This window comes from Megalobrama amblycephala, linkage group LG4 (assembly GCF_018812025.1).
Source record: "Megalobrama amblycephala isolate DHTTF-2021 linkage group LG4, ASM1881202v1, whole genome shotgun sequence".
Taxonomy (NCBI): domain Eukaryota; kingdom Metazoa; phylum Chordata; class Actinopteri; order Cypriniformes; family Xenocyprididae; genus Megalobrama; species Megalobrama amblycephala.
This window is the reverse complement of record NC_063047.1, coordinates 28952422-28980242: the sequence shown is the minus strand read 5'-3', so window position 1 is coordinate 28980242 and position 27821 is coordinate 28952422. Positions and strand designations below refer to the sequence as shown.

General features: G+C 39.8%; 1 protein-coding gene across 1 annotated transcript; it reads left to right on the top strand.

Moving 5' to 3' along the window:
- Positions 1-445: 445 nt before the first annotated feature.
- LOC125267258 (FYN-binding protein 1) lies at positions 446-27821 on the top strand. Its single transcript, XM_048188717.1, has 18 exons — positions 446-1518; positions 12537-13083; positions 14588-14732; positions 15510-15580; positions 15830-15852; positions 16112-16152; positions 17419-17578; positions 21898-22057; positions 22208-22313; positions 22411-22421; positions 22566-22620; positions 24536-24573; positions 24913-24979; positions 26884-26983; positions 27064-27226; positions 27316-27346; positions 27515-27546; positions 27645-27821. Exons 2-18 carry the CDS (start codon positions 12597-12599, stop codon positions 27665-27667), a joined length of 1713 nt encoding a protein of 570 aa, XP_048044674.1. The 5' UTR covers positions 446-1518; positions 12537-12596; the 3' UTR covers positions 27668-27821.

The following is a 27821-nucleotide window of genomic DNA, read 5'->3' as shown; positions in this document are numbered from 1 at the left end:
TCAGAGAAAAGGAGGCTTCATTTTCATGCAAAATATAATTTATATTTTATTATATAATTTATCATTTATATTATATAATGTTATTTTTCTTCTTTTTGATTTTGCGGTGAAATGTAACCTAGATATGTTTTAGCAAGATTCACCCCTTAAAGGGATAGTTCACCCAAAAATGAAAAATTATCCCATGATTTACTCACCCTCAAGTCATCCTAGGTGTATATATCTTTCTTCTTTCAGTCAAACACAATCAGTTATATTAAAAAAAAAATATCCTGGCTTTTCCAAGCATTATAATAATAGTAAATAGCACCATTTTGTTTTTTTGAAGCCCAAAAAAGCACATCCATCCATCATTAAAGTAATCCATACGGCTCCAGGGGGTGAATAAAGACCGAAGCGATGGATTTTTGAAAGAAAAATATCCATATTTAAAACTTTATAAACAGTGATTAAGTTTTAAATATGGATATTTTTCTTACAAAAATGCATCGCTTTGCTCCAGAAGGCCTTTATTCACCCCCTGGAGCCGTATGGATTACTTTTATGATGGATGGATGCAATTTTTGGGGTTTCAAAATCTTGAGCGCCATTCACTCCCATTATAAAGCCTGGAAGAGCCAGGATGTTTTTTAACATAACTCTGATTGTGTTTGACTAAAAGAAGATAGTCATATACACCTAGGATGGCTTGAGGGTGAGTAAATTATAGGATAATTTTCATTTTTGGGTGAACTATCCCTTTAAGGCCACTGGTTACATGTTCATATTCCTTTGTTTTGTTTCCATTGACCGTTTCATACACACTCATCTTCCTTCTTCAGTATCACAGTTAAATGACTTTTTTTTTTTTTAAGGTTTTGTTTAATGTTTATATTATGCATTGTCATATCTGATTGTAATTGAAGTGACTTATTAAACTATTGAAGTTCTTTTTGCCCTATAAATACATGTTTCTTTCTAATTGATTTAGTGTTTTGCTCAAATGTTTAAGCCATTTAGGAGGAAGAAAGAAAGTTGTGGCAAAAGTTTGTTTAGTCATCAGTTTTTCTCCTGCATACCGCACTCCTTAAAAAGACTCCACAGACAAACTAATAACCTAGTGGTAGTTGTTCCAGTCATCATTATGGTGAGTCCTACTTGTTTACTCTAACAGTGATATTTGTGAAACACTTGTGTGGCTTTTTGAATTCGACAACTGACCTTCTGCTCGCCTAAACTCTATTAATGTTATTATTTATGCTCGTATTAGAACAGTGAACTTACCATTTGACATTTAACTATCTGACCAGAGTATGTTTTGTTTTTCTCGCTTTAAATGGCTGTCCAATTAATGAAACTGTGGTTTTGAGCCAATATTAAACCTGACCCCAGATCAGGGCTGTGATGCTTGATAGCGAAACCCTGGTTACACCTCTTCCTTATTAAAGTTATAGAAACATGCATTTCCTTTGAGTGCATTTGTGATTCTCACTAGTTTCAGAGCCGCTGCACTCCTGCACACACTTATGTGCTGGCTAGGTGAGTTTGCAGAGAAATACCGCTGCTTCATTTAAATGAGTGTCTTTTATTTTGATTGTTCAGTTTAGATCTTGATTATCTTGATTATACTTGTGTTAATGCAGCAGATTAGAGCAGATGCCTTAGTAGGAATAGTAAATCAATGCTTGAGGATTTTATTACGTTTTTTTATTACGATTGATTACTAGTTTTATGATGTGACTGATAAGAATACAATAGTATTGATCATGTAGCTGCATTTTAAAGAAGCAGATGGAGTTCTGAAAAAGTGTTTTTCACGCTTGTGAATGTAAAGAGACTAGGTGTAAAGGCGGGACCCAAAAGGTGTGAATTTACAGCTGTTTTCACAGCTTTTTTAAATGTTAAGAATGTTTTTTTCTGTAGCCCGCTTAAGAAGGTTTGCATATTGCTGCATTAATTATAATATTAGTGATTATCGTAATAAATATACTTTATTATTTTCTGGAGAAAATGAGTTGTTGACTGTGCAGAACTTGTATTCACAATGCTAGGATGTTGTTGGGGGCTGCTGAAGTGTTCAGAGTGGCTCCCAGTCCTTAAACAATTGTTTTCTTATAAAAATCTTCTTTAGAACTGTAACGAAGCGGGACTGAGGCAGAGATCCAAATGCAGCATTTTATTAAAGTAAGCGTGGTCGTACAGGCAGGGTCAATCAGGAGCAAACAGGTACAGCAGAGGGTTAGGCAGAATCGTAGTCAGGGCACAGGCAGTAGATCGAGGCAGGCGGATATCATTCACAGAACAGTATAACAAGCAAGGGTCAGGACAGGCAGCAACGGGTCAATACACAGGAACAGGCAAGATCAAACACAGGCAGACAGGATACAAGGTACGCTCAGAATTGTCACTAGGAATCAAGACTTCGCGGTGAAGTGGTGTGTGTGTGAGTCCTTTATAGTCCTGGTAATGAGTATCAGCTGGGTGTGGTGATTAGTGTGGAGAGTGCATGGCTGTATGTGGCAACAGGTGATTGGTGGAGTGAGTGCATGTGACTGACAGGGAGGATTATGGGAAATGGAGTCCGGAGTGAACAGGAACAGACTGTGATCGTGACATAACGCCCCCTCCCGGAAGGCGCGTCCTCGCGACGTAAAGGAACAGCTAGGGAGGGGGGGGTGGGTGCATTGGAGATCTAACAGCAGCCGGGAACGGGATCTCCAATGCAGCCCCAGGAACACAGGCAGCCACGGTGGGTCAGGTGGCTCGGGCGGCCACGGCAGGTCAGGTGGCCTGGGCAGCCACGGCAGGTCGGGTGGTTCGGGCAGCCACGGCAGGTCGGGTGGTTCGGGCAACCACGGCAGGTCAGGCGGCTCGGACGGCCACGGCAGGTCAGGCGGCTCGGACGGCCACGGCAGGTCAGGCGGCTCGGACGGCCACGGCAGGTCAGGCGGCTCGGACGGCCACGGCAGGTCAGGCGGCTCGGACGGCCACGGCAGGTCAGGCGGCTCGGACGGCCACGGCAGGTCAGGCGGCTCGGACGGCCACGGCAGGTTAGAGTCCATGGGTGACCCCAGCGGGTCAGAGTCTATACATGGCCCTAGTGGCCTACAGTCCATGAATGGCCATAGTAGTTCAGGGACCCTTAATGGCCATGGTTGAGCAGGGTCCCCACCCACAAGCTCCCCACCCCTAGGTATACCGCCCCCCCCCAAAAAGTTCTTGGGGAACTCAGCGGGACCCGTCGCAGGTTCGTGGGTAAGGAGTTCGGGTGGCGCCGGCAGGGCCAGGCGTATGGGTGAAGCCGGCAGGGCTGGAAGCTTGGGTGGCGCCGGCAGGGCTGGAAGCTTGGGTGGCGCCGGCAGAGCTGGAAGCTTGGGTGGCGCCGGCAGGGCTGGAAGCTTGGGTGGCGCCGGCAGAGCTGGAAGCTTGGGTGGCGCCGGCCGAGCTGGAAGCTCGGGTGGCGCCGGCAGGGCGAGGAGCTCAGGTGTGACGTTGCTCTGGGCGATCAGCAGCGACGTGACTTTGCTCTGGCCGATCAGTGGGGACATGAACTGTTGCTGTTGTGATGGTAGCCGCCATTTTGTGCGTGTTACCTGGCGCGGCGGCCATTACGGGCTTCACCATGGTGTCGCATTCCTCCGCGACACCCACAGTAAACGGAGAGCTAACAGTCAACAATGCATAGTCCATAAAGCCGCAGAGTGATGAACGCGGTCCCTCTCGTCTTAATCTACTCTGGAGAGGTTGGTTGACGCCATCACAAAAGAAGTCAATCAGAGCACAGTCCGGTAGATCAGAGAGGTAAGCAATGTCCAGATATTCCTGCACATAATCCTCTAACGATCGCGTGCCCTGCGTACTCCACAATAACAACTGATCAATGTCCATACCGTACAACTGAACTCCGGGAAAGCTGCTGGATCGTGGTAGCGGCGAAGTCTTCTGTAACGGAGCGGGACTGAGGCAGAGATCCAAATGCAGCATTTTATTAAAGTAAGCGTGGTCGTACAGGCAGGGTCAATCAGGAGCAAACAGGTACAGCAGAGGGTTAGGCAGAATCGTAGTCAGGGCACAGGCAGTAGATCGAGGCAGGCGGATATCATTCACAGAACAGTATAACACGCAAGGGTCAGGACAGGCAGCAACGGGTCAATACACAGGAACAGGCAAGATCAAACACAGGCAGACAGGATACAAGGTACGCTCAGAATTGTCACTAGGAATCAAGACTTCGCGGTGAAGTGGTGTGTGTGTGAGTCCTTTATAGTCCTGGTAATGAGTATCAGCTGGGTGTGGTGATTAGTGTGGAGAGTGCATGGCTGTATGTGGCAACAGGTGATTGGTGGAGTGAGTGCATGTGACTGACAGGGAGGATTATGGGAAATGGAGTCCGGAGTGAACAGGAACAGACTGTGATCGTGACAAGAACAAAGTTAAGAACATTCTTAAGATATAACTTTAAGGCCCCATGTTCACCAAAGCATTTTTAGCCAGCTGAAAACGCTAGGTGCTCTGTTTAAATGCGTAAATCTGTGAATGCTTGAGAGCGCTTCAGCTGCGCAGCAGTTTTTTTTTTTTTTTCAGTTGAGACGCTTTGTTGCTATGATACGGAATATTGTTACATGTCAGCCCTTTTTAGTCTAGGGGTAATGGCATGGCAGTAACAATTTTTTGAAGAGACTGAGCTTAAGGTGATATTTATTAAATCAAATGTAAAAGATGAAGGGAAAAACATACGCTTCAGGAGGGGGCAAAGGCCAACATAACAAAAAAAAATCAACTCAGTTTTAATCATAACTTACCTATACATAACCAAAAAGAAAATAAATAACAAATGAACTTGCCTATCTTCCTGACTACATAACCAGGAGAAAAGCAATTTCAAACAAAAAGGGCACCCACCTCCCTACAGGTTTACTTAAAAGAGAACTTAAATTCTGAACAAAAAAAGCCTATAAGTCTTCAACCATATACACAGTAGCGCCAATGGTTAGCACTTGTCATTAACAGAAAACAGAAGAGATATCTGGGGCAAGAGAAAAGAAGTCCATGTGGCAAGCAAGTCTGCAACCCTCTTCCTCTCCGCTTGCTATGAGACAGTGCTCGCTTTATATGCTGGCTTTCTCCTGGCTGCAGCCGATCAGTGAATCTGAGGTGAATGGGCAGGTGAACCCAATTACCTCCCTCAGAACGGTAGCCGTAGACATGTAGAGAAAACAAAAAGAAAGAAAAACAAAACACAAACGCACACAGAAAAAATGACAAATAAAATAAAGTCTCAAGATGTAACAATATCCACGGCACTGTTAACTTATTACTGATTTTGCAGGTAATTTGTTTCAGGCTAAAAATGTCGACACAATGTGGAATACTTGCTATGTATGTTTGGAGACCACCAATATTAATTAATTTGTTCCGTTCTCTGCTTGTTGATGATGTTGTACAGCACGAATGTTTGCAAATAATTGTTTATAACATTCTTTTCAAGAATTTGAATTCTTAAGAATTCTTTGAATTCTTTGACTTAAGAACAAGAAAAAAATTCTTAGGTAAGGTAAGAAAAAATGAATGAAGATATTTTGATGAAATCTGAGAGATTTCTGTCCCTCCAAAGGCAGCTACGCAACTACCACTTTGACGCTTCATATAAATTGAGCGGTTTAGACCAAATTTTCTGAATACACTCGATCGAGAATGAACCTCATTGGTCCTTGATGAAGCTCAAACGTGCTGCGTAACACGAGAATGAACCTCATTGGTCCTTGATGAAGCTCAAACGTGCTGCGTAACACGAGAATGAACCTCATTGGTCCTTGATGAAGCTCAAACGGGCTGCGTAACACGAGAATGAACCTCATTGGTTCTTGCTGAAGCTCAAACGTGCTGCGTAACACGAGAATGAACCTCACTGGTTCTTGCAGAAGCTCAAATGTGCTGCGTAACACGAGAATGAACCTCATTGGTCCTTGCTGAAGCTCAAACGTGCTGCGTAACACGAGAATGAACCTCATTGGTTCTTGCAGAAGCTCAAATGTGCTGCGTAACACGAGAATGAACCTCATTGGTTCTTGCTGAAGCTCAAACGTGCTGCGTAACACGAGAATGAACCTCATTGGTCCTTGCTGAAGCTCAAACGTGCTGCGTAACACGAGAATGAACCTCATTGGTTCTTGATGAAGCTCAAACGTGCTGCGTAACACGAGAATGAACCTCATTGGTTCTTGATGAAGCTCAAACGTGCTGCGTAACACGAGAATGAACCTCACTGGTTCTTGCTGAAGCTCAAACGTGCTGCGTAACACGAGAATGAACCTCATTGGTTCTTGCTGAAGCTCAAACGTGCTGCGTAACACGAGAATGAACCTCATTGGTCCTTGATGAAGCTCAAACGGGCTGCGTAACACGAGAATGAACCTCATTGGTTCTTGCAGAAGCTCAAATGTGCTGCGTAACATGAGAATGAACCTCATTGGTTCTTGCTATAGCTCAAACGTGCTGCGTAACACGAGAATGAACCTCATTGGTCCTTGATGAAGCTCAAACGTGCTGCGTAACACGAGAATGAACCTCATTGGTTCTTGATGAAGCTCAAACGTGCTGCGTAACATGAGAATGAACCTCATTAGTTCTTGCTGTAGCTCAAACGTGCTGCGTAACATGAGAATGAACCTCATTGGTTCTTGCTGTAGCTCAAACGTGCTGCGTAACATGAGAATGAACCTCATTGGTTCTTGATGAAGCTCAAATGTGCTGCGTAACACGAGAATGAACCTCACTGGTTCTTGCTGAAGCTCAAACGTGCTGCGTAACACGAGAATTAACCTCACTGGTTCTTGCTAAAGCTCAAACGTGCTGCGTAACACGAGAATGAACCTCACTGGTTCTTGATGAAGCTCAAACGTGCTGCGTAACACGAGAATTAACCTCATTGGTTCTTGAAGAAGCTCAAACGTGCTGCATAACACGAGAATGAACCTCACTGGTTCTTGCTGAAGCTCAAACGTGCTGCTTAACACGAGAAGGAACCTCATTGGTTCTTGCGGAAGCTCAAACGTGCTGCGTAACACGAGAATGAACCTCACTGGTTCTTGCTGAAGCTCAAATGTGCTGCGTAACATGAGAATGAACCTCATTGGTCCTTGATGAAGCTCAAACGTGCTGCGTAACACGAGAATGAACCTCATTGGTTCTTGCTGAAGCTCAAACGTGCTGCGTAACACGAGAATGAACCTCATTGGTTCTTGCTGAAGCTCAAACGTGCTGCGTAACACGAGAATGAACCTCACTGGTTCTTGATGAAGCTCAAACGTGCTGCGTAACACGAGAATGAACCTCATTGGTTCTTGATGAAGCTCAAACGTGCTGCATAACACGAGAATGAACCTCACTGGTTCTTGCTGAAGCTCAAACGTGCTGCTTAACACGAGAAGGAACCTCATTGGTTCTTGCGGAAGCTCAAACGTGCTGCGTAACACGAGAATGAACCTCACTGGTTCTTGCTGAAGCTCAAATGTGCTGCGTAACATGAGAATGAACCTCATTGGTTCTTGCTGAAGCTCAAACGTGCTGCGTAACACGAGAATGAACCTCATTGGTTCTTGCTGAAGCTCAAACGTGCTGCGTAACACGAGAATGAACCTCACTGGTTCTTGCTGAAGCTCAAACGTGCTGCGTAACACGAGAATGAACCTCATTGGTTCTTGATGAAGCTCAAACGTGCTGCGTAACACGAGAATGAACCTCACTGGTTCTTGCTGAAGCTCAAACGTGCTGCGTAACACGAGAATGAACCTCATTGGTTCTTGATGAAGCTCAAACGTGCTGCGTAACATGAGAATGAACCTCACTGGTTCTTGCTGAAGCTCAAACGTGCTGCTTAACACGAGAATGAACCTCATTGGTTCTTGCTGTAGCTCAAACGTGCTGCGTAACACGAGAATGAACCTCACTGGTTCTTGCTGAAGCTCAAACGTGCTGCGTAACACGAGAATGAACCTCATTGGTTCTTGATGAAGCTCAAACGTGCTGCATAACACGAGAATGAACCTCACTGGTTCTTGCTGAAGCTCAAACGTGCTGCTTAACACGAGAAGGAACCTCATTGGTTCTTGCGGAAGCTCAAACGTGCTGCGTAACACGAGAATGAACCTCACTGGTTCTTGCTGAAGCTCAAATGTGCTGCGTAACATGAGAATGAACCTCATTGGTTCTTGCTGAAGCTCAAACGTGCTGCGTAACACGAGAATGAACCTCATTAGTTCTTGCTGAAGCTCAAACGTGCTGCGTAACACGAGAATGAACCTCATTGGTTCTTGCTGAAGCTCAAACGTGCTGCGTAACACGAGAATGAACCTCACTGGTTCTTGCTGAAGCTCAAACGTGCTGCGTAACACGAGAATGAACCTCATTGGTTCTTGATGAAGCTCAAACGTGCTGCGTAACACGAGAATGAACCTCACTGGTTCTTGCTGAAGCTCAAACGTGCTGCTTAACACGAGAATGAACCTCATTGGTTCTTGCGGAAGCTCAAACGTGCTGCGTAACACGAGAATGAACCTCACTGGTTCTTGCGGAAGCTCAAACGTGCTGCTTAACACGAGAATGAACCTCACTGGTTCTTGCTGAAGCTCAAACGTGCTGCTTAACACGAGAATGAACCTCATTGGTTCTTGATGAAGCTCAAACGTGCTGTGTAACACGAGAATGAACCTCACTGGTTCTTGCTGAAGCTCAAACGTGCTGCTTAACACGAGAATGAACCTCATTGGTTCTTGCGGAAGCTCAAACGTGCTGCGTAACACGAGAATGAACCTCATTGGTTCTTACGGAAGCTCAAACGTGCTGCGTAACACGAGAATGAACCTCATTGGTTCTTGATGAAGCTCAAACGTGCTGTGTAACACGAGAATGAACCTCACTGGTTCTTGCTGAAGCTCAAACGTGCTGCGTAACACGAGAATGAACCTCATTGGTTCTTGATGAAGCTCAAACGTGCTGCGTAACACGAGAATGAACCTCATTGGTTCTTGATGAAGCTCAAACGTGCTGCGTAACACGAGAATGAACCTCACTGGTTCTTGCTGAAGCTCAAACGTGCTGCTTAACACGAGAATGAACCTCATTGGTTCTTGCTGAAGCTCAAACGTGCTGCGTAACACGAGAATGAACCTCATTGGTTCTCGCACGTCAAGCAAACATGCTTGAGCTTCCGTTTACCACAATTGATGTGCGAGTTGATGAATGTTTTTATCTGTTCATCATATAAAGTGATCAATTCTCTTCAGAAAATTTGGACTAAACCGTTCAATTCATTTGGATTAGTTTTACAATCTCTTTATAAGCTTTTTGAAGCGTCAAAGTGGTAGTTGTGTAGCTATCTATGGAGGGACAGGAAGTTCTCAGATTTCATCAAAAAGATCTATGTTTCTGTTCTGAAGATGAACAAAGGTCTTACAGGTGTGGAACAACATGAGGGTGGGTAAATGATGACAGAATTTTAATTTTTGGGTGAACTATCCCTTTAAGTATGTTTTGTGAATCCGGCCCCTGTTCACTGAAAGGCTCTTTGGGGAAACAAAAATGGTTCTTCCATGACATCACTGTACAAAAAAACATTTTGAAACCTTTATTTTTAAGAGTGTTGGGTGGGATTCAAACTAGGCCAATCTACTTTTTTATGTATCTGACTTAAAGGGCCTGTTTACACCTAGTCACTTCATGTGTTTTCTCAGATTGAATAGCTATCCGATTGTGAAAAGGCCAGGTGTAAATGCCTTCAGGAGGTGCTTTGAGACACATTACTGCAGAAACTGGTTTAGTGTGAATGCATCTGGTTGTTGAAACCACATTTTACTCCTCCCAAAACAGTAAAAAATAAATGTGTGAGAGCGTGTTATATGACATTATGGCCAGATATGACAGTGCTACTGCAGCATTGCCACAGATGACCTCAGTATCTCTTCAGCTACCAGACACACAAACTGCCACAAATGAAATGGAAAGTTGGTGTCGCAGACGCTCATCACACAACAATCTTCATTAAAAGTAATGAGACTAAATTATCTTACCAGTGCTGATGCTGCTCTCTCCTATTGCGGTCTTTGATATTGAAATTAGCTGATGATAAAAAAAATGCAGTGCATATCTGTTGCTTTCGTCAATGTTAACTCCACTAAATTTGCATATAGCACAGGAATTGAAGATCGGATTTTGTGGAGACACATTTATGTGCCAAGTGACCAGGTGTAGACCAAAAGTTACAGTATGACTGGTCTTAAAGCAAACAGATAATTAACTTGTAAGACTTGTCTGCAGTTTATGCACTTGGTCACTGTTCTCTTATGCCTCAGGTCCCTGTTTTGACCTCTGAGTGAAAAATATCAATAAATATGTATGGCTGTTTCTTACAATTGCAACTGAGACTTTTCCTCATAATTCTCACACTGTTTTACTTTTTATCTCACAATTGCAGCATTTTCATATTTTAATTTAATCTCAAAATTACCTTTTTACTAAAATGATTGTTTGTTTTGAGAAAGAATCAGGTTTCCATAGGTGTCCCCCTTGGTTGAAATCGCAGAGGCCTTGTGCACCATATAGGTACTAATATGTCACTTTATGATACTAATATGCACCGTTTAGGGGTAAATAAGGTGCAAAGGTATACCTTTTGAAAGGGTCCTGCCCCAGTCACAGCTATTGTACCTTTTTTTCTGAGAATTTATTTTGTGTTAGTTTGTGTTGCATTAAGTAATGTTAACAAATGAAACCTTATTGTAAAGTGTTACATATTTCTCTTTTATATTTGACTTCTTTTAGGTCACTTTAGAAAAGTTGCTTTAACGATAAACAATACTTTTACAGCATTTATTAATCTTAGTTGATTATCTGTTAACATTAGTTAATGCACTGTGAACTAACATGAACAATGAACCATCATATTTTTATTAACTAACATCAACAAAAGTTAATAATAAATGCTGTAAAAATAAATTGCTCGATGTTAGTTCCTGTTAACTAATAACAAGGCCTTATTGTAAGGTGTTGCTAGTCTTTGTTTTGTATTTGACTTTTTTTTAGGTCACTTTAGAAAAGTTACTTTAACTATAAACAATACTTTTTCAGCAATGATTAGTTTTAATGTTAATTTCTACATTTACTAATACATATTTAAAATCAGCAGTTATATTTGTTAACATTAATGCACTGTGACATTAACATGTTAGTTATCAACATCTGCAAAGTTACAACGCTCAAAGTTCAATGCAAAGGGATATATTTTCTTTTAAAGAATTCTTTAAGGACTACAACAAACGGCTGGTAGGGACTACAACGAGCTTCTTCCCGGGTTGTTGACTTCACTAACCCTAAAATGTACATAAACCCCGCCCCCGAGAACACACAACAAAGGGGTGAGGCCATGTTATTGCAATACAGTACATAACACAGATGCAATAGCATGTCATGGAAGCAAGATAACATAAGTTATAACCGTAATTAAACTAAACTATACCTGTTCTGTCTTCATGCAGCATATATTCTCTGACTCTGTAGGAAACAGTTCCCACACGAGCGATTTATAGGTGACAGAATATGCTAATCAATGACTTTTAAGATAGTTAACTCCACATCAGCTACATAAATTCATCAACTAACCGTTCAGAAACGTCCTGTTGCAGTCTACATGTTGTCACTTCTCTAGTCTCTCCATAATTGTCAGACTCTGGTTTGAAACAGTTTCTGACATTTTCAGTGAGGAGTCTGCGTGAGGTAATCGGAGCTGCTGATACGAGCTCTTGAAACTCCGCCCTCTTCTTGAGAGCAGCAGCTCATTTGCATTTAAAGGGACATACACACAAACGGAGCGTTTTGACCAAAGACTATAGAAGAACACAAGACGTGTCACTCGTATTGTTTTGAATGGGAGAAAGTGTAACGCGTAATATGGCGGAATAAGTCCCGCCTTCTAAATAAGAGCCAATCGCCGACTGGTAAAGTCATCGCGTCACTTCAGCGGCCGTTAGAATCGTCGGTTTCTATAGAAACAGTCAGACGCGCGCCTCCGAAGAGATGCGCATGTAGGTCTGCGCATGCGCATTAGCTTGATCCAGCCTGAAAAATAGTTTTTTTGTCATGATTCGAGCGTTTAGAAACTAAATTTATGAGCCGGTTGTTGTTAGATTTCATTGGTGATTTCAAATATGAAATTTAATCGTAAGGTTGGCGAACAATTTTGGAGAATTTGATGTTTCCCCATTCAAAGAGATTGCATGATGCCCAGGATGCCCGAGACGAGGCGTTTCAAAGATGGCCGCCGAGTGAAATTACTTGTCTTAAAGGGACTTTGGTTTTGACTCACTCTCAAAAGTAACAAATTTAACATGCTATAAAAAATGATCTGTGGAATATTTTGAGCTAAAGCTTCACATACACACAAATCAGAGACTTATTTTACATCTTGTAAAAGTGGCATTATATGAACCCTTTAACTAATGTTAACAAATGAGAACTTATTGTACAGTTTTACCAGTGTTTCTTTTCTATTTGACTTCTTTTAGGCCACTGCCACTAATGTACAAGGTCTGAGGTCTCACTTTAACTCACTGGTTGGTGAAAGTATGTTTTCCCAACCTAATCAGAGCAATCAGTTGAGCAGCAGCAGGACTGATGACCAGAATCCACCGTTGGCGGTGAAACTCAGACCTGTGGGCGCAGGCTCCAGGCCTTCTCCTAAACCACTCATGGCCAAACCCAACTTCACAGTCAACTCTTTGGAGACTAGAATCAATCCTCCACTTTCTAACAACAAGGCCAATGTTGACTCGAGAAGTGATGCTGTTGGAGTGAAGCTGCCCAATAGAGGACAACAGGAGAACTCGTATACACAACCTCCCACTGCCGGAGCCAAACCCTGGAGTCCTGCCAAACCACCTGTCACGCAGAAACCTGTTCTCCGTAAAGACATCTCTGCAGCACCGGGAACTGCTACTGATGATTTGTCAGTGCCGAAAAAGAAGCTTCTCCCCGCTGTGTTTGCTTTAGGAAAGTGTCCTGCCAAACCAAAGAGACCTCCACATGTTAACCTCAACAAGTTCAGAGGGAATGGTAAGACATGGATAAAGCTCAATCTGGTGTGTTTTCATTCACATTCACCATGTATGGGTTCATTCTTTTTAAATGTCTGGAATTATGTGAGTATACAAACAAAATACAGTAGTGTCAATAAGATTTTGGGCACACAACTCTTGAAGAGTTTGGGGTCAGTAAGATTTTTTTAATGTTTTGTGAAAAGTCTCATGATTGTCATCAAGACTTCATTTATTTGAATAAAATTGCTGTAAAAACAGTTATATTGTGAAATATTACAATTAAAAAGAACTATTTTATTTGAAAATACTTTAAAATGTACTTTATTCCTGTTATGCAAATCTGAATCATTACTCCAGTCTTCAGTGTCACATGATCCTACAGAAATCATTGTAATATGCTGATTTGCTGCTCAAGAAACATTTCTTATTATTATCAATGTTGATACATTTTTTTATTCAAAAGAACAGCATTTATTTGAAATAGAAATCATATGTAACATTATAAAAGTCTTTGCTGTCACTTTTTATCAATTTGTTGTGTTCCTTGCAGAATAAAAGTATTAATTTCTTTAAAAAAAAAAGTACTGACCCCAAACTCTTGAACTTGTTTAAATCACATAAAATCTCAAAACCTTTCTCCATGATCATAGGAGTATTTGCTGATTATATAAATAATTTGGTTCATGCTGATTTAAAAAAAAAAAATCAAATATCGTTACATTACAGAAACTAGAATTTGTGGATGGAAATTGTGCTTAATTGTCATGAATATACAAAAATGTCTAAATGTCAATGCATTATATAACAACAGCAAAATAAAAGTGTCAAAATAATTAATACATTCCACAAAAAAATTATTTTAAGATGATAGAATAATAATAATAATTTCATTTTATTCAGGATTTTTCAGGATTTTCACAACAATTAAGGCACATTTTTTCTTAGTTACTGTTGTTTGCTGTGTGGTTAACGTGATTTCACTATGTATAACAAGTTCCTGATCAACATCTTTGTTGATTCTGGAACAACATTCAAATCAACCAATCAGATTTGAGGGACAAGTTTACAGTTTCTGTCAAGTTTAGTCTTAAAACCAGGGTTAGGTGCTTCTACATCAGTGTTATTCACCTATCATTTCCCTCCGATTTTAGGGATACCTTATGGGTATGGTTAGGTTTAGTGGGAGGGATAGGGTTAGGACTCAATTTTTGGACAGGAATGTTCTTCCAGGATCAACAAAATATGTTGATCCAGGAACGTGTCTTGGCAAAATCACGGTAACCATGTTGTTATCAAATATAATGCATTCATAAAGTGTGAATTAAGTGTTAAAATACTTTTTGGGCCTTCCATATGGCCTTCCATATTCTTATCTAAACATCCAAAACCCATTTCCCTAAACTGTGAATTGTAATTTTTAGTTAAAAAAAGGTGATTATATTTACACACTCGTGCACGATTCAGTCTAACTGTTTCACTTTTGTCAATTCATGTTCTGTTTCCATCTGCTGGTTCATCAGTATCCAACACCAACAATCCTGAACTTGATCCTGAAGTTTTCCCCCTCCCACCCCCACCACCACCTGAACGCCTGTTGAACACATCTATGCCTCCACCCCCACCCCCACCGCCAGACTTCACATTTCCACCTGCTCCCCCTTTGATGTGAGTGCTGAAATATCAACAACTATTCTGGAAAATACATGCTACTGACAAGCCACGCAATATCACGTTCATTATCGAAGGCGATTCATCTGCGATATGAACGCGATATTGCGTGGCTTATCAGTGAACTACGGCTCTGTCTATTAAATGCCGCTCCATTTGAAAGCAGGTGATGGCGATTTAGCGGTAATCAGGGAACCGGCTTTACTGACGAAATGCGCGTGACAATCTCATGCGATATATCGTGCAGCCCTACTGTACACAAGACTTACCATTTTTTTTTTTTTTTAAGTATCATGAAATAATAATTACTTTAGGGCTGTCAAATCGATTAATTGCGATTAATCGCATCTAACAAGAAAGTTTGTGTTTATATAATGTGTGTACACACATTATATAAACAAACTTTCATGTTAGATGCGATTAATCGTGATTAATCGATTTGACAGCCCTAATTTAATATATTGATTGATTAATTGCTTGGGACATTGTACTATAGTAATACCATGGGGGTTTAGTAGTGAAGTACACTGTAAAAAAGGATTTTTCAAAGTTGTAAATAAAACTTGGCATTTAAATACCATGGTACATGAAAATGGTAGTTATGGACTCATAGTTAGAGTTCATATTTCATAGTATTTTCATGGTACCACCACAGTACTCTTTGTGAGGGAATGCAATAGTGCAAATGCATGTATTATCATTAAAACAAAGATGTGAAGCAGCAATTCAGAAGTAAGCTTGTATTTACTACTGTGTTTGTTCTGTTGCGAACAGGGATCCGACTCTTCAGGAGGATTATTATGACGATACTGACACGATGATGAACAGGACACAGACTTCAATAGGTCTTCATATGTCATTATCCCTGCTGTTCACAGAGAAGTTATATGAACGAGTTTCAAATGATTGTTTGATATACAGTGACCCCAAGTAATGTTTGGCTACTTAATGTCTGAATTAATGTCTGCATTAGATTACAAAATATCAGAGATATTGACCTTATTTTAAAGAAAGATCACATGCAATTAGACTTACTCCATTATTAATGCTGAAATTTTGTCTAAGTCTGTATAAAAGTCTCTTTTCTGTTTTAGGTAAAAGCAGCAATGACCCTGAGGTAAAGATGAAATGTTCATTGTGTTTGCTTGAACAAGATGACATCTCTTATAGAGCTGTTTTAAATAGCACATCAACATAGCACTTCTGTGACACTTGGTAAAAACAGTCTGCAAAAGGAAACAAAGGCATTAACAAGACATTCTGATTATAACAGACTGACGAAAATTATAGAGAACATGAAACACTGAATTTTTAAGATTAGTTAATTTCTGTGGTCGTGTAGTAACTTTTACTGTTGCTGTTTGTTTCATATGTAGGAGTCTGAAGAGGAGATGTACGAGGATCTTGACCACAACTGGTGAGAGCTCTTATTTAATTGTGCTTGCTAAGACAATAATTATTATTACTCAAACTTAGAATTGGTGATTTGAGCAAACCCCTGAACCAAAGTATTTAAGACTTTAGTTCATATTATGACCTTGTCCAAAATCTTGATTTTGTTTTTGGGGTCTGCTAGAATAGGTTTTCATGCTTGAATGTTGAAAAAACACTTTTTTTTAATTTTTTTTTTTATATTTCTTGCATTGTTGCAGCACCTCTTTTCCCAGTCTGTCAGTAACGCTCTGTTTAGTTCCTGTCTCTATGAAGCCACTCCTTCAGAAAAGCACATTGTGCTCTGATTGGTCAGCTGGACTAGTGTTTTTTGATTGGTCAACCATGTTGAGCAAGTCAAGTCTCGTCCCTTACCATAACCAGGAGTTTCAACACACTACTAATTCAACCAGGCCCCGCCCCTTTATTTTGCAAATGCCTTGGGCAGGAATTATTTAAATGAGGAATATTGTCATGTTTTTTCCTGGGAGAAAACTCAAGGCTACAATGGAGGCATTTCAGGGAGTTCAGAATCTCCTGCTGGAGGGACTTTGTGCTTTGTAACTTTGCAGACCTTTTTCATACTCAAACAGCAACATTACACATTAAAGAAAGTTGTAAAATGTATAATAGAAAAGCATAATAGATGCTCTTTAAAGACAGCATGAAATGGAAGTTTTTCTTCCCTATTGTGACATATATCCAAGTGAAATGGCTTCTCGAACAAGAAAAAATGTAGGACGGAACTTGATTTTGTTCATGGAGAATTGATTGGATGGTTGTGGTTTGCTATTGGTGGATCTCATGTGAGTGACAGGTTGTCCCGCCCTCGCACCAGTAAACACATCATCAGAGAAAAGAGATGTCGCTGCAAGAGGGAGGGGAAGATATTTTGATTAAAGATTACAAGGACACATGGATTAAAAAAAGGAAGTGCAGGGATAAACCATTTTTAATAAATACTGCAATATTTCATTACAAATAAGAATTGTAAGTGTTTATTTCACATTGATTTTAAACTTCACTCCTCCTTCACTGTTACTTTACTGAGTAATTTTCTACTAACTTGTGAACCACCACCCATCGTAATAGCAAGTTCTGCACAGGCAAATGCCACTCACATTTTCTTCAGGAAATGTAGTTACTCTTTTGCAAAGGCTGCAAATCAGTTGCTCTTAAATTTTAATATTACTGAAAAAAAAATGAAAAAATACTTGTGTACTCTGCTAATGTAAAACTCTCCTCTACACAGGCCAGAAAACAACACAGAAACGAAGGAGGAAAAGACGACAAAAGAATCAAAAGAACTCAAGAAAAAGCTTGAAAAAGAAGAGAAGAAACGCTTGGAACAGGAGAAGAAAGAGAAGAAAGAGAGAGAGAAAAGGCAGCAGGAGGCCAGGAAAAAGTTTAAAGTGATTACAAACAGCTCAATGCTGGATATCTCTGTTTTGATATTGGTTCATGCCGATTTAAAAAAATCAAATATTGTTATATTACAGAAATTAGAATTTGTCAATGGAAATTGTGCTTAATTGTCATGAATATATATATATATATATATATATATATATATATATATATATATATATATATATATATATATATATATATATATATATATACACACAGACCGATCAGGCATTACATTATGAGCACCGACAGGTGAAGTGAATAACACTGATTATCTTTTCATCACGGCACCTGTTAGTGGGTGGGATATATTAGGCAAAGTTGATGTGTTAGAAGCAGGAAAAATGGGCAAGCGTAAGGATTTGAGCGAGTTTGACAAGGGCTAAATTGAGATGGCTAGACGACTTGGTCAGAGCATCTCCAAAACTGCAGCTCTTGTGGGGTGTTCCCGGTCTGCAGTGGTCAGTATCTATCAAAAGTGGTCCAAGTAAGGAACAGTGGTGAACCGGCGACAGGATCATGGGCGGCCAAGGCTCACTGATGACTGTAGCTCAAATTGCTCAAGAAGTTAATGCTGGTTATGATAGAAAGGTGTCAGAATACACAGTGCATCACAGTTTGTTGCATATGGGGCTGCAGACCAGTCAGGGTGCCCATGCTGACCCCTGACCACCGCCGAAAGCACCAACAGTGGGCACGTGAGCATCAGAACTGGACCACGGAGCAATGGAAGAAGGTGGCCTGGTCTGACCACCTACCTAAGCATTGTTGCAGACCATGTACACCTTTTCATGGAAACAGTATTCCCTGGTGGCTGTGGCCTCTTTCAGCAGGATAATGCACCCTGCCACAAAACAAAAATGGTTCAGGAATGGTTTGAGGAGCACAACAACGAGTTTGAGGTGTTGACTTGGCCTCCAAATTCCCCAGATCTCAATCCAATCAAGCATCTGTGGGATATGCTGAAGAAACAAGTCTAATCCATGGAGGCTCCACCTAGCAACTTACAGCACTTAAAGGATCTGCTGCTAACATCTTGGTGTCAGATACCACAGCACACCTTCAGGGGTCTAGTGGAGTCCATGCCTCGACTGTTTTGGCAGCAAAAGGGGGACCAACACAATATTAGGAAGTTGGTCATAATGTTATGCCTGATCAGTCTATATGTATACACACACTGATATTTGGAAAATAAATCAGATGAACAACAACACATGACATATCACACTGTGTCATTATTTATTGAACAAAAATAAAGCCAAGATTGGAAAGCCATATGTGACAAACTGAGGACACCCTATGATTCAATTGCTTGTAGAATTTTGGCCCATTCTTCTTTACAGTGTTGCTCCAGTTCATTGAGGTTAGTATGAACTTGTCTATGCACAGCTCTCGCCACAGCATTTCAGTCAGGATGTGGTTTGGACTTTCACTGGGCCAGTGCAACACTGTTCTTCTTCTTTTCTTTTTCAGCTATTCTGTTGTAGTTTTTCTGGTGATCTTCAGATCATTGTCCTGTTACATGAGCCAATTTTGGCCAAGCTTTAGCTGTCGGACTCACATTTGACTCTAGAATACTTTGGTATACAGAGGAGTTCATGGTTGACTCAATGACTGTGAGATGCCTAGGTCCTGTGGCTACAAAACAAGCCCAAATCATCAGCTCTCCACCAGCACGCTTGACTTTTTTGACGAGGTGTTTTTTCTGATATGCCGTGTTTAGTTGTTGCCTAACTTAACTTACTAACATTATGACCAAACATCTCCACTTTGGTCTCATCTGTCCAAAGGACATTGTTCCAGAATGGATGCAACTTTGCAAACCTAAGCCATGCTGCCATGTTCTTTATAGAGAGAAGAGGCTTTCTCCTGGCAACCCTCCCAAACATGCCATACTTGTTCCGTCTTTTTCTAATTGTACTCTCATGAACTTTAACATTTAACATGTTAACCGAGGCCTGTCGAGTCTGAGGTGTAGTTCTTGTTTTGTCTGCAAATTCTCTGAGCGTTACACAGTCTGATCCTGGGGTGAATTTGCTGGAATGTCCAGCAGATTGGTGTCTGTTTTGAATGTCTTCCACTTGTGAATAATGATGGAGTGCAAATTGTTTGGAAAGGGCTGTATAACCCTGCCTAGATTGATGGCATCAACAATTGCTTCTCTAAGATCATTGCTGATATCTTTCCTCTTTGGCATTGTGTTAACACACCTGAAGGCTCCAGACCAGCAAACTGCTAAAACTTCTGCTTTTATAGAGGTGATCACACTTGCTGATGATTGATTGTTTAAAGGCCTTTGAACAATAATGGTGTCCTAAGTTTGTTACCCATTGCTTTTCTATTTTAGCCAAGTTTTTTTTTAAATAAATAATGACACGGTGTGATATGTCACGTGTAGTTCATCTGAGGTTTTATTTTCCATATTGTATGACCTGCCAAGGATCACATGAATGTATATACATTGCTCAAAAAAATTAAAGGAACACTTTGAAAACTCATCAGATCTCAATGGGGAAAAATATCATGCTGGATATCTATACTGATATGAACTGGGTAATGTGTTAGGAACGAAAGGATGCCACATCGTTTGATGGAAATGAAAATTATCAACCTACAGAGGACTGAATTCAAAGACACCCTGAAAATCAAAGTGAAAAAATGATGCAGCAGGATAGTCCATTTTGCTGAAATTTCATTACAGCAACTCAAAATAGTATTTAGTAGTTTGTATGGCCCCCACGTGCTTGTATGCTTGCCTGACAATGTCAGGGCATGCTCCTAATGAGACGACTGATGGTGTCCTGGGGTATTTCCTCCCAGATCTGGACCAGGGCATCACTGAGCTCCTGGACAGTCTGAGGTGCAACCTGGCAGCGTCAGATAGACCGAAACATAATGTCCCAGAGGTGCTCTATTGGATTTAGGTCAGGTGAGCGTGGGGGCCATTCAGTGGTATCAGTTCCTTCATCCTCCAGGAACTGCCTGCATCCTCTCGCCACATGAGGCCTACTGGACCCACTGCACCAGCGTAGGGTCTGACAAGGGGTCCAAGGATTTCATCCCGATACCTAATAGCAGTCAGTTTGCCATTGTCTAGCCTGTAGAGGTCTGTGCATCACTCCATGGATATGCCTCCACAGACCATCACTGACCCACCACCAAACCGGTCATACTGAACAATGTTACAGGCAGCATAACATTCTCCACGGCTTCTCCAGACCCTTTCACGTCTCAGGGTGAACCTGCTCTCATCTGTGAAAAGCACAGGGCGCCAGTGGTGGACCTGCCAATTCTGGTGTTCAATGGCAAATGCCATTCGAGCTTCACGGTGCCGGGCAGTGAGCACAGGGCAAATTAGAGGATGTTGGGCCCTCACAAAGTCTGTTTCTGATTGTTTGGTCAGAGACATTTACACCAGTGGCCTGCTGGAGGTCATTCTGTAGGGCTCTGGCGATGCTCATCCTGTTCAGCAGATACCAGTCCTGCTGATGGGTTAAGGACATTCTTACAGCCCTGTCCAGCTCTCCTAGAGTAACTGTCTGTCTCCTGGAATCTCTTCCATGCTCTTGAGACTGTGCTGGGAGACACAGCAAACCTTCTGGCAATGGCACGTATTGATGTGCCTTCCTGGAGGAGTTGGACTGCCTGTGCAACCTCTGTAGGGTCCAGGTATCGCCTCATGCTACCAGTAGTGACACTGACCCTAGCTAAATGCAAAACTAGTGAAAAACAGTCAGAAAAGATGAGTAGGGGAAAAAATGTCAGTGGCCACCACCTGTAAAACCATTCCTGTTTTGGGGGTCGTCTCATTGTTGCCCATCTAGTGCACTTGTTAATTTCATTAACACCAAAGCAGCTGAAACTGATTAACAACCCTCTCTGCTACTGAACTGACCAGATCAATATCCCAGGAGTTTAACTGACTTGATGCTGTTCTCTGATTAAAAAGAGTTCCTTTAATTTTTTTGAGCAGTGTATGTGTGTGTGTATATATATGTTTGGCAACAGTTCTTCTAACCCTAAATGATGGAGTGTGTAGCTTTTCAATTCTTCAACAACCATGTAGTAAGACACATCATGACCATATTCCAGGATGACAAATCCATGATTCAAATTGTGAAAGAATGGTTGGAGCATGGAGGGAGCATGAAAAATCATTTTCACACATGAATTGTCACCTCTGAGCCCAGACCTTAAATTCATTGAAAGTCTTTGGGATGTGCTGGAGGAGACTTTACAGAGTGCTCACCTCTTGCATTGTCAACACAAGATCTTGACCAAAAATTGATGCACCTCTTTTCAATAATTTCTGCTTGGATAGATCAAGGGTACGATTGAGGTAGTTGACACGGTGAAGGCCACAGTGGACCACAAAGGTGGGAAGAACAAACTTCCACTGAAGCAGGGAGAGACCATTGAAATTGTCCGCAAAAAAGACAACCCCAAGGACTACTGGCTTGCCAGGAACACTGAAGGCCACTGTGAGTTCATCTGCTACACTACACTGGATTTGCATACAAAGTATATGCTGATATGTCCTGTTTAACCGAACATCCGCTCACTCTGTATTAGACTGAGGCAACCTGCTTTGTCTCAGCTGCTATTATTGTGTTGGTGTGTTTTTCATGTAGATGGTTTTGTGAAGCCTGACACTCTAGATGTGCGTGGTGAAGTGAGACACACACAGGATGGACAGGAGGTGTACGATGATGTGGGTGGAGGTGATGAAGTCAATAAGTAAGAGAGTAACTAGTACACGGATTCAGATTATTAACATTATTGAGGTTCACTTATTATTTATATTTAACTAAAAAACATCTGTTTTTTTTTTCAGTCTACCAGACGGTAAGCCATTGCATTATACATTTAATAAATACAAATGAAAATAACATTGCAATCATTTACTGAGTGTCAAGTGAAGGAAGCGTAAAAGGACTTTTTTTGTTTTGTTTTCCCTTGTTCACAATTTTCCCATGTGACTACTGACAGCAACTGAATGTGATGATATTTATGAGTGTGCAGATGATACTCAAGCTGATTTCAGGTAATTTCATTTTTCATGTACAAAAGCACTTAATACTTGACAAAAACTGTTTATGCATCTAAGCAATTAATGACAGCAATTTTCAGTTTTCTTTTAATTAACTTTGATACTCTTTTGTAGTACTTTTATAGTGCTTAAATGGGCACTAAGGGTATATTTTAATTGCCTGATAGCGCCCATAGAGTTGACTTGACAGGTTTATATATGTGCATCTTCACATGAGATGTGACCTTTACAGTTCAGTTATTATGCTCATGGATTACATATTGAAAATCCCTAAATTTAGTAATAATTATCAGTTTAATAAGAAATTAAAAAACTGATTTGGTTTGTATATAAGTATGTGTATATATATACATGTATGTATGTGTACATATATATAATTTATTTATATATTATGCATTCATTTGATCAAGAATTCAGTAAAACAGTAATATTGTGAATTATTTTTTAAATAATTGTTTCAGGATTATTTGATCGAGCATTTATTTGAAATCTTTTATAACATTATAAATGTATTTACTAGCTACCACTTTTGATCATTTTAATGCATTCTTGCTGAATAAAAGTATTATTAACCATATTATTAAATAAATTAATATAATCATTATGTATTTCTAAATTTGGGAGTTTGAGCTTGTCATGTATAATAAATAAATGTTTTTTTTTAAATTATATTGAATAATGTTTAAATTGTATATTATACATATATTTGTATATAAATACATGTTGATGAATTACATAAAATATGTAAAAATAAAAAAGAATAGTCATTTATATTTATAGTAAAACAGTACATTTTTATATAAAAAAAAACTAATCTGTGCAGCTTTCACTTTGATAGGTGACAGTCTAAAGTCCTTTTTTTTATAAAATATAGTTTAAATTTTAAAGCACCTTTAACCTTTGTGAAGCGCATATGTGACCCTGGACCACAAAACCGGTCATAATGGTCAATTTTTTGAAATTGAGATTTATACATCATCTGAATAAATAAGCTTTCCATTGATGTATGGTTTGCTAGGACAGGACAATATTTGGTTGAGATAAAACTATTTGAAAATCTGGAATCTGAGGGTGCAAAAAAATCTGAATACTGAGAAAATCACCTTTTAAAGCATTAGTTCACTTTCAAATGAAAATTACCCCAAGCTTTACTCACCCTCAAGCCATCCTAGGTGTATATGACTTTAATTTTTCTGATGAACATTATCGAAGAAATATTAATAAATATCCTGATGCATCCGAGATTTATAATGGGAGTAAGTGTTACCAAACGAGTTTGAGCTGAAGAAAATGTCTTGATCCACATCCATCCATCATATACATATTCTACACGGCTCCGGGGAGGTTAATAAAGGCATTCTGAAGTGAAACGATGCGTTTGTGTAAAAAAAAAAAAAATTCATATTTAAAAAGTTATGAAGTAAAATATCTAGCTTCCGCCAGACTGCCTTCCATACTCAACGTACAAAGAAAGTGTAAAACTCTTGCAGTTCAAAAAGTTTACGATATGTTCTACGCCTTCCCTAACTTGAATAGTTGTCTGGTAATGCTTACTGCCATTATAAAGCTCGGATGCATCAGGATATTTATTAATATTTCTCTGATTGTGTTCATGAGAAAGAAGAAAGTCATATACACCTAGGATGGCTTGAGGGTGAGTAAAGCTTGGGGTAATTTTCATTTGAAAGTGAAATAATCCTTTAAAGTTGTCAAAATGAAGAATTTAGCAATGCATATCCACTCACAAAAATAAATTTTTGATATATTTACGGTAGGAAATTTACAAAATATCTTAATGGATTTTAATTTTGACCCATACAATAAAAAATACCTGTGCAACTTATGACTGGTTTGTGGTCCAAGGTCACATATATAGTGGATTTACGAACAGTTTTCTGTCATTTTGCAGCTTCCCCCCTCCACCCCCCCTTGAGTTTAATGGTGTGGGTGAGTAATACTTCACTTTAACTGTACATTAATATAGTATTAATTTAGTGTAAACACAGCCATATTTATAATCTAATAGCACTGTATTCCATTTAACATTTAGAAATGTATAAAATGTAACGATTGCTCACTCCAACTGCATATAATGATTGAGTGTAGACTGTAGCTCAAACAGTAGAACATAGGTTTGATTCCCTGGAAATGCATGAACAAAGAAAGTACGAAAAAAGTATGTCTTGAATGCATTATAATTCACTTTGGATAAAAATATCTGCCAGATACATAAATGTAAATGCTCCACCCAGAGCCCCTAAGATGTTTTTGGTTTATGCCCATCAGATGTCACTGATGATACGTATGATGATGTGAATCCAACAGACTTCCCTCCACCTCCTTCTCCTGACAGGTTAGTTCATACATGTTACAACTGAAGAACAGCGGACACAAATTTTCATCGACGTGTTATTTTAGGATAAATGGCATCAAGGTCACTTTAAGATAATGACTTTACACGTTGGCCTTTTACCTCAAGACCTGCATGGTCTAGAATTTAAATTCCTATTTTCCTTGAATCCTTGAGTTTTGGTGTGTTCAAGTCCTCTTAGGAAGTTCATATTTATGAGTTGGGAAATTGTAAATAAAATGTCATGTGCGTTCAAGTCATTGTTGTCGAAGCAAGATGGCCTTCTCTGAATTAACTATACAAAAATATGTTCTAGAACATGAAGAACAAAGAATGTGCCTCAGGTTTGTTTTGCTTTTTTATGTTTTTAATTAATTTATGAAACCAGCCACTATAAACTTTATCTTTGCATATTATATTGCATTACAATGCTATCATTTTGTGCAGGCAATTACTGTAGCTTATTTTGTTGTAAATAAAAGAAGTCTGACAATGTCACAAGTATTTTTTTGCCATGTTTCTCATTGACACAACTCGTAAACATTGGGACACATCCAGAGCTTCCAACTCGCAATTATGACTTTGTGGTGGCGTTCATGTGAGTACAACTCATAAATACGATCTTTCCGTCATGACTTGAACACACTATTTTTCCCATTTCTTTCTTCTGCGTAAAGGTTATTTCACCCAAAAATGAAAATTCAGTCATTAATTACTCACCTTCATGTCGTTCCACACCCGTAAGACCTTCATTCATTTTAGGAAAACAAATTAAGATATTTTTGATAAAATCCGATGGCTCAGTGAGGCCTGCATTGACAGCAAGATAATTACCACTTTCAAATGCCCAACCTTAATGTTATGAAGTGACGAGAATACTTTTTGTGCGCCAAAAAAAACAAAATAATGACTTCATTCAACAATATCTAGTGATGGGTGATTTCAAAACACTGCTTCATGAAGCTTCTGAGCTTTTTGTTTCGAATCAGGGATTTGGAGCATGAATCAAACTGCCAAAGTCATGTGATTTCAGTAAATGAGGCTTCATTACGTCGTAAGTGTTTCGAAACGTTTTGAAATTTCAATAGTTCACGTCAATGACTTTGGCAGTTTGATTCACGATCTGAACCACTGATTCGAATCAAAAGATTCGTAAAGCTTCAAATCTTCATGAAGCGGTGTTTTGAAATCGCCCATCACTAGATATTGTTGAATAAAGTCATTATTTTGTTTTTTTGGCACACAAAAAGTATTCTCGTCACTTCATAACATTAAGGTTGAACCACTGTAGTCACATGAACTGTTTTAAATATGTCTTTAATTGCTTTCTGGGCACTGAAAGTGTTAATTAACTTGCTGTCAATGGAGGCCTCACTGAGCCATTGGATTTGATAAAAAATATCTTAATTTGTGTTTCGAAGATGAACGAAGGTCTTATGGGTGTGGAACGAAATGAGGGTGAGTAATTATTAATGACATTATTTTTACTTTTGGGTGAACTAACCCTTTAACATAAAAGAAGATATTTTGAAGTTGGTAACCAAGCAGTTGATGGACCCCATTGGCTTCCATAGTAATTTTTTCCATACCATGAAAGTCAATGGGGCTCATCAGCTGTTTGGTTACTCAAATTCTTTAAAATACCTTCTTTTGGGTTCAGCTAAAGAAAGAAATTCATGCAGGTTTGGAACAACTTGAGGGTGAGTATTTTCATTTTTGGGTGAACTATCCCTTTAAGTGATCCGACTTAAGATTTTCACCTGTCAAAACCGGCAAAAATTCCCTAACAACCATTCTGAACACTTCAGCAACCGCTTCCTTCCAACTTCACAATTATGTCAGTGAGTTTTGCTCCACTCATTTGTAAAAAAATTGTGTTTGTCTTCTTTTTTTTTTGTTTACTGCAGTTTTCCAACATTCAGCTCAACAAGCAAGACAAACGAGATGGACCCAAAGAAAAAGAAAAAGTTTGAGAAGGAGGAGAAAGAGTTTAGGAAGAAGTTTAAAGTAAGACACACTCTACGCTGACTGCTGGTGTGGAAGCGGTCAGTGAAATGACTCTAACCCTTTTTTGCCTCTTCTTGCAGTATAATGCAGAAATCAAAGTGCTTTATCAAGCTACTGTCCTCCAGTCACTGTCTATAAAGAAGTTTGGTAATAAAGACCTGCCGATAAAACCAGGAGAAACGCTTGACGTGATAGTTCACCCAGTAGATGACAAAATCATCGGCCGTAACAGCGAAGGGAAATGTGAGTTGGTTGAGGAAATAATACCTGTGCACATGCACATTACAGCAGAAGAGGAAACTGATATTAAATAGATTCTCTCTCTGTTTCAGTTGGCTATGTGTCGACTGCTAATTTGGAGCAGTAAGTACAGTCTTCCTGTTCAGTTCTATTTCTATTCTGGTGCATATTTTTGCAAGTAAAAAATTTATGTTTCTATCGCACCTGTAAATAGCCCTTGATATCATATACATTGGCTGACAAGTTGACCACAACTTCATATTTTCTGTCTCACTTCCTCTCCTCTCTAAGGGACGGATCTGTTTATGATGATGTTGGTGATGGTAAGGTTTAACTTCCACAGGCACAGATGATGAATATGTATTTAGTTTACATCCTTTTACTGCAGTTATATTTTTCTACTTTCTCTTGTATGTTACAGGGTGCATCTACGACAACGACTAAGCGTGGATCAACTCATCTAGCATGTGTTTTCATCACTTTGAACATCTTTATTTCATTGATCCTTTCAGAAAAAAAACAATGTTTTTTCATTGTTTGAGAATTATATATAGTGGATATTATACATTGAATATAGTGACCTCTGTAGGAATAAAGT

Excerpts from the sequence above, each read along its gene's own strand:
- LOC125267258 (XM_048188717.1), top strand. The coding sequence starts at position 12,597 with ATGTTTTCCCAACCTAATCAGAGCAATCAGTTGAGCAGCAGCAGGACT. Across the intron at positions 24,574-24,912 it reads CCTTGAGTTTAATGGTGTGG|ATGTCACTGATGATACGTAT; the intron begins GTGAGTAATACT and ends TATGCCCATCAG. Across the intron at positions 27,227-27,315 it reads CCGTAACAGCGAAGGGAAAT|TTGGCTATGTGTCGACTGCT; the intron begins GTGAGTTGGTTG and ends TCTCTGTTTCAG.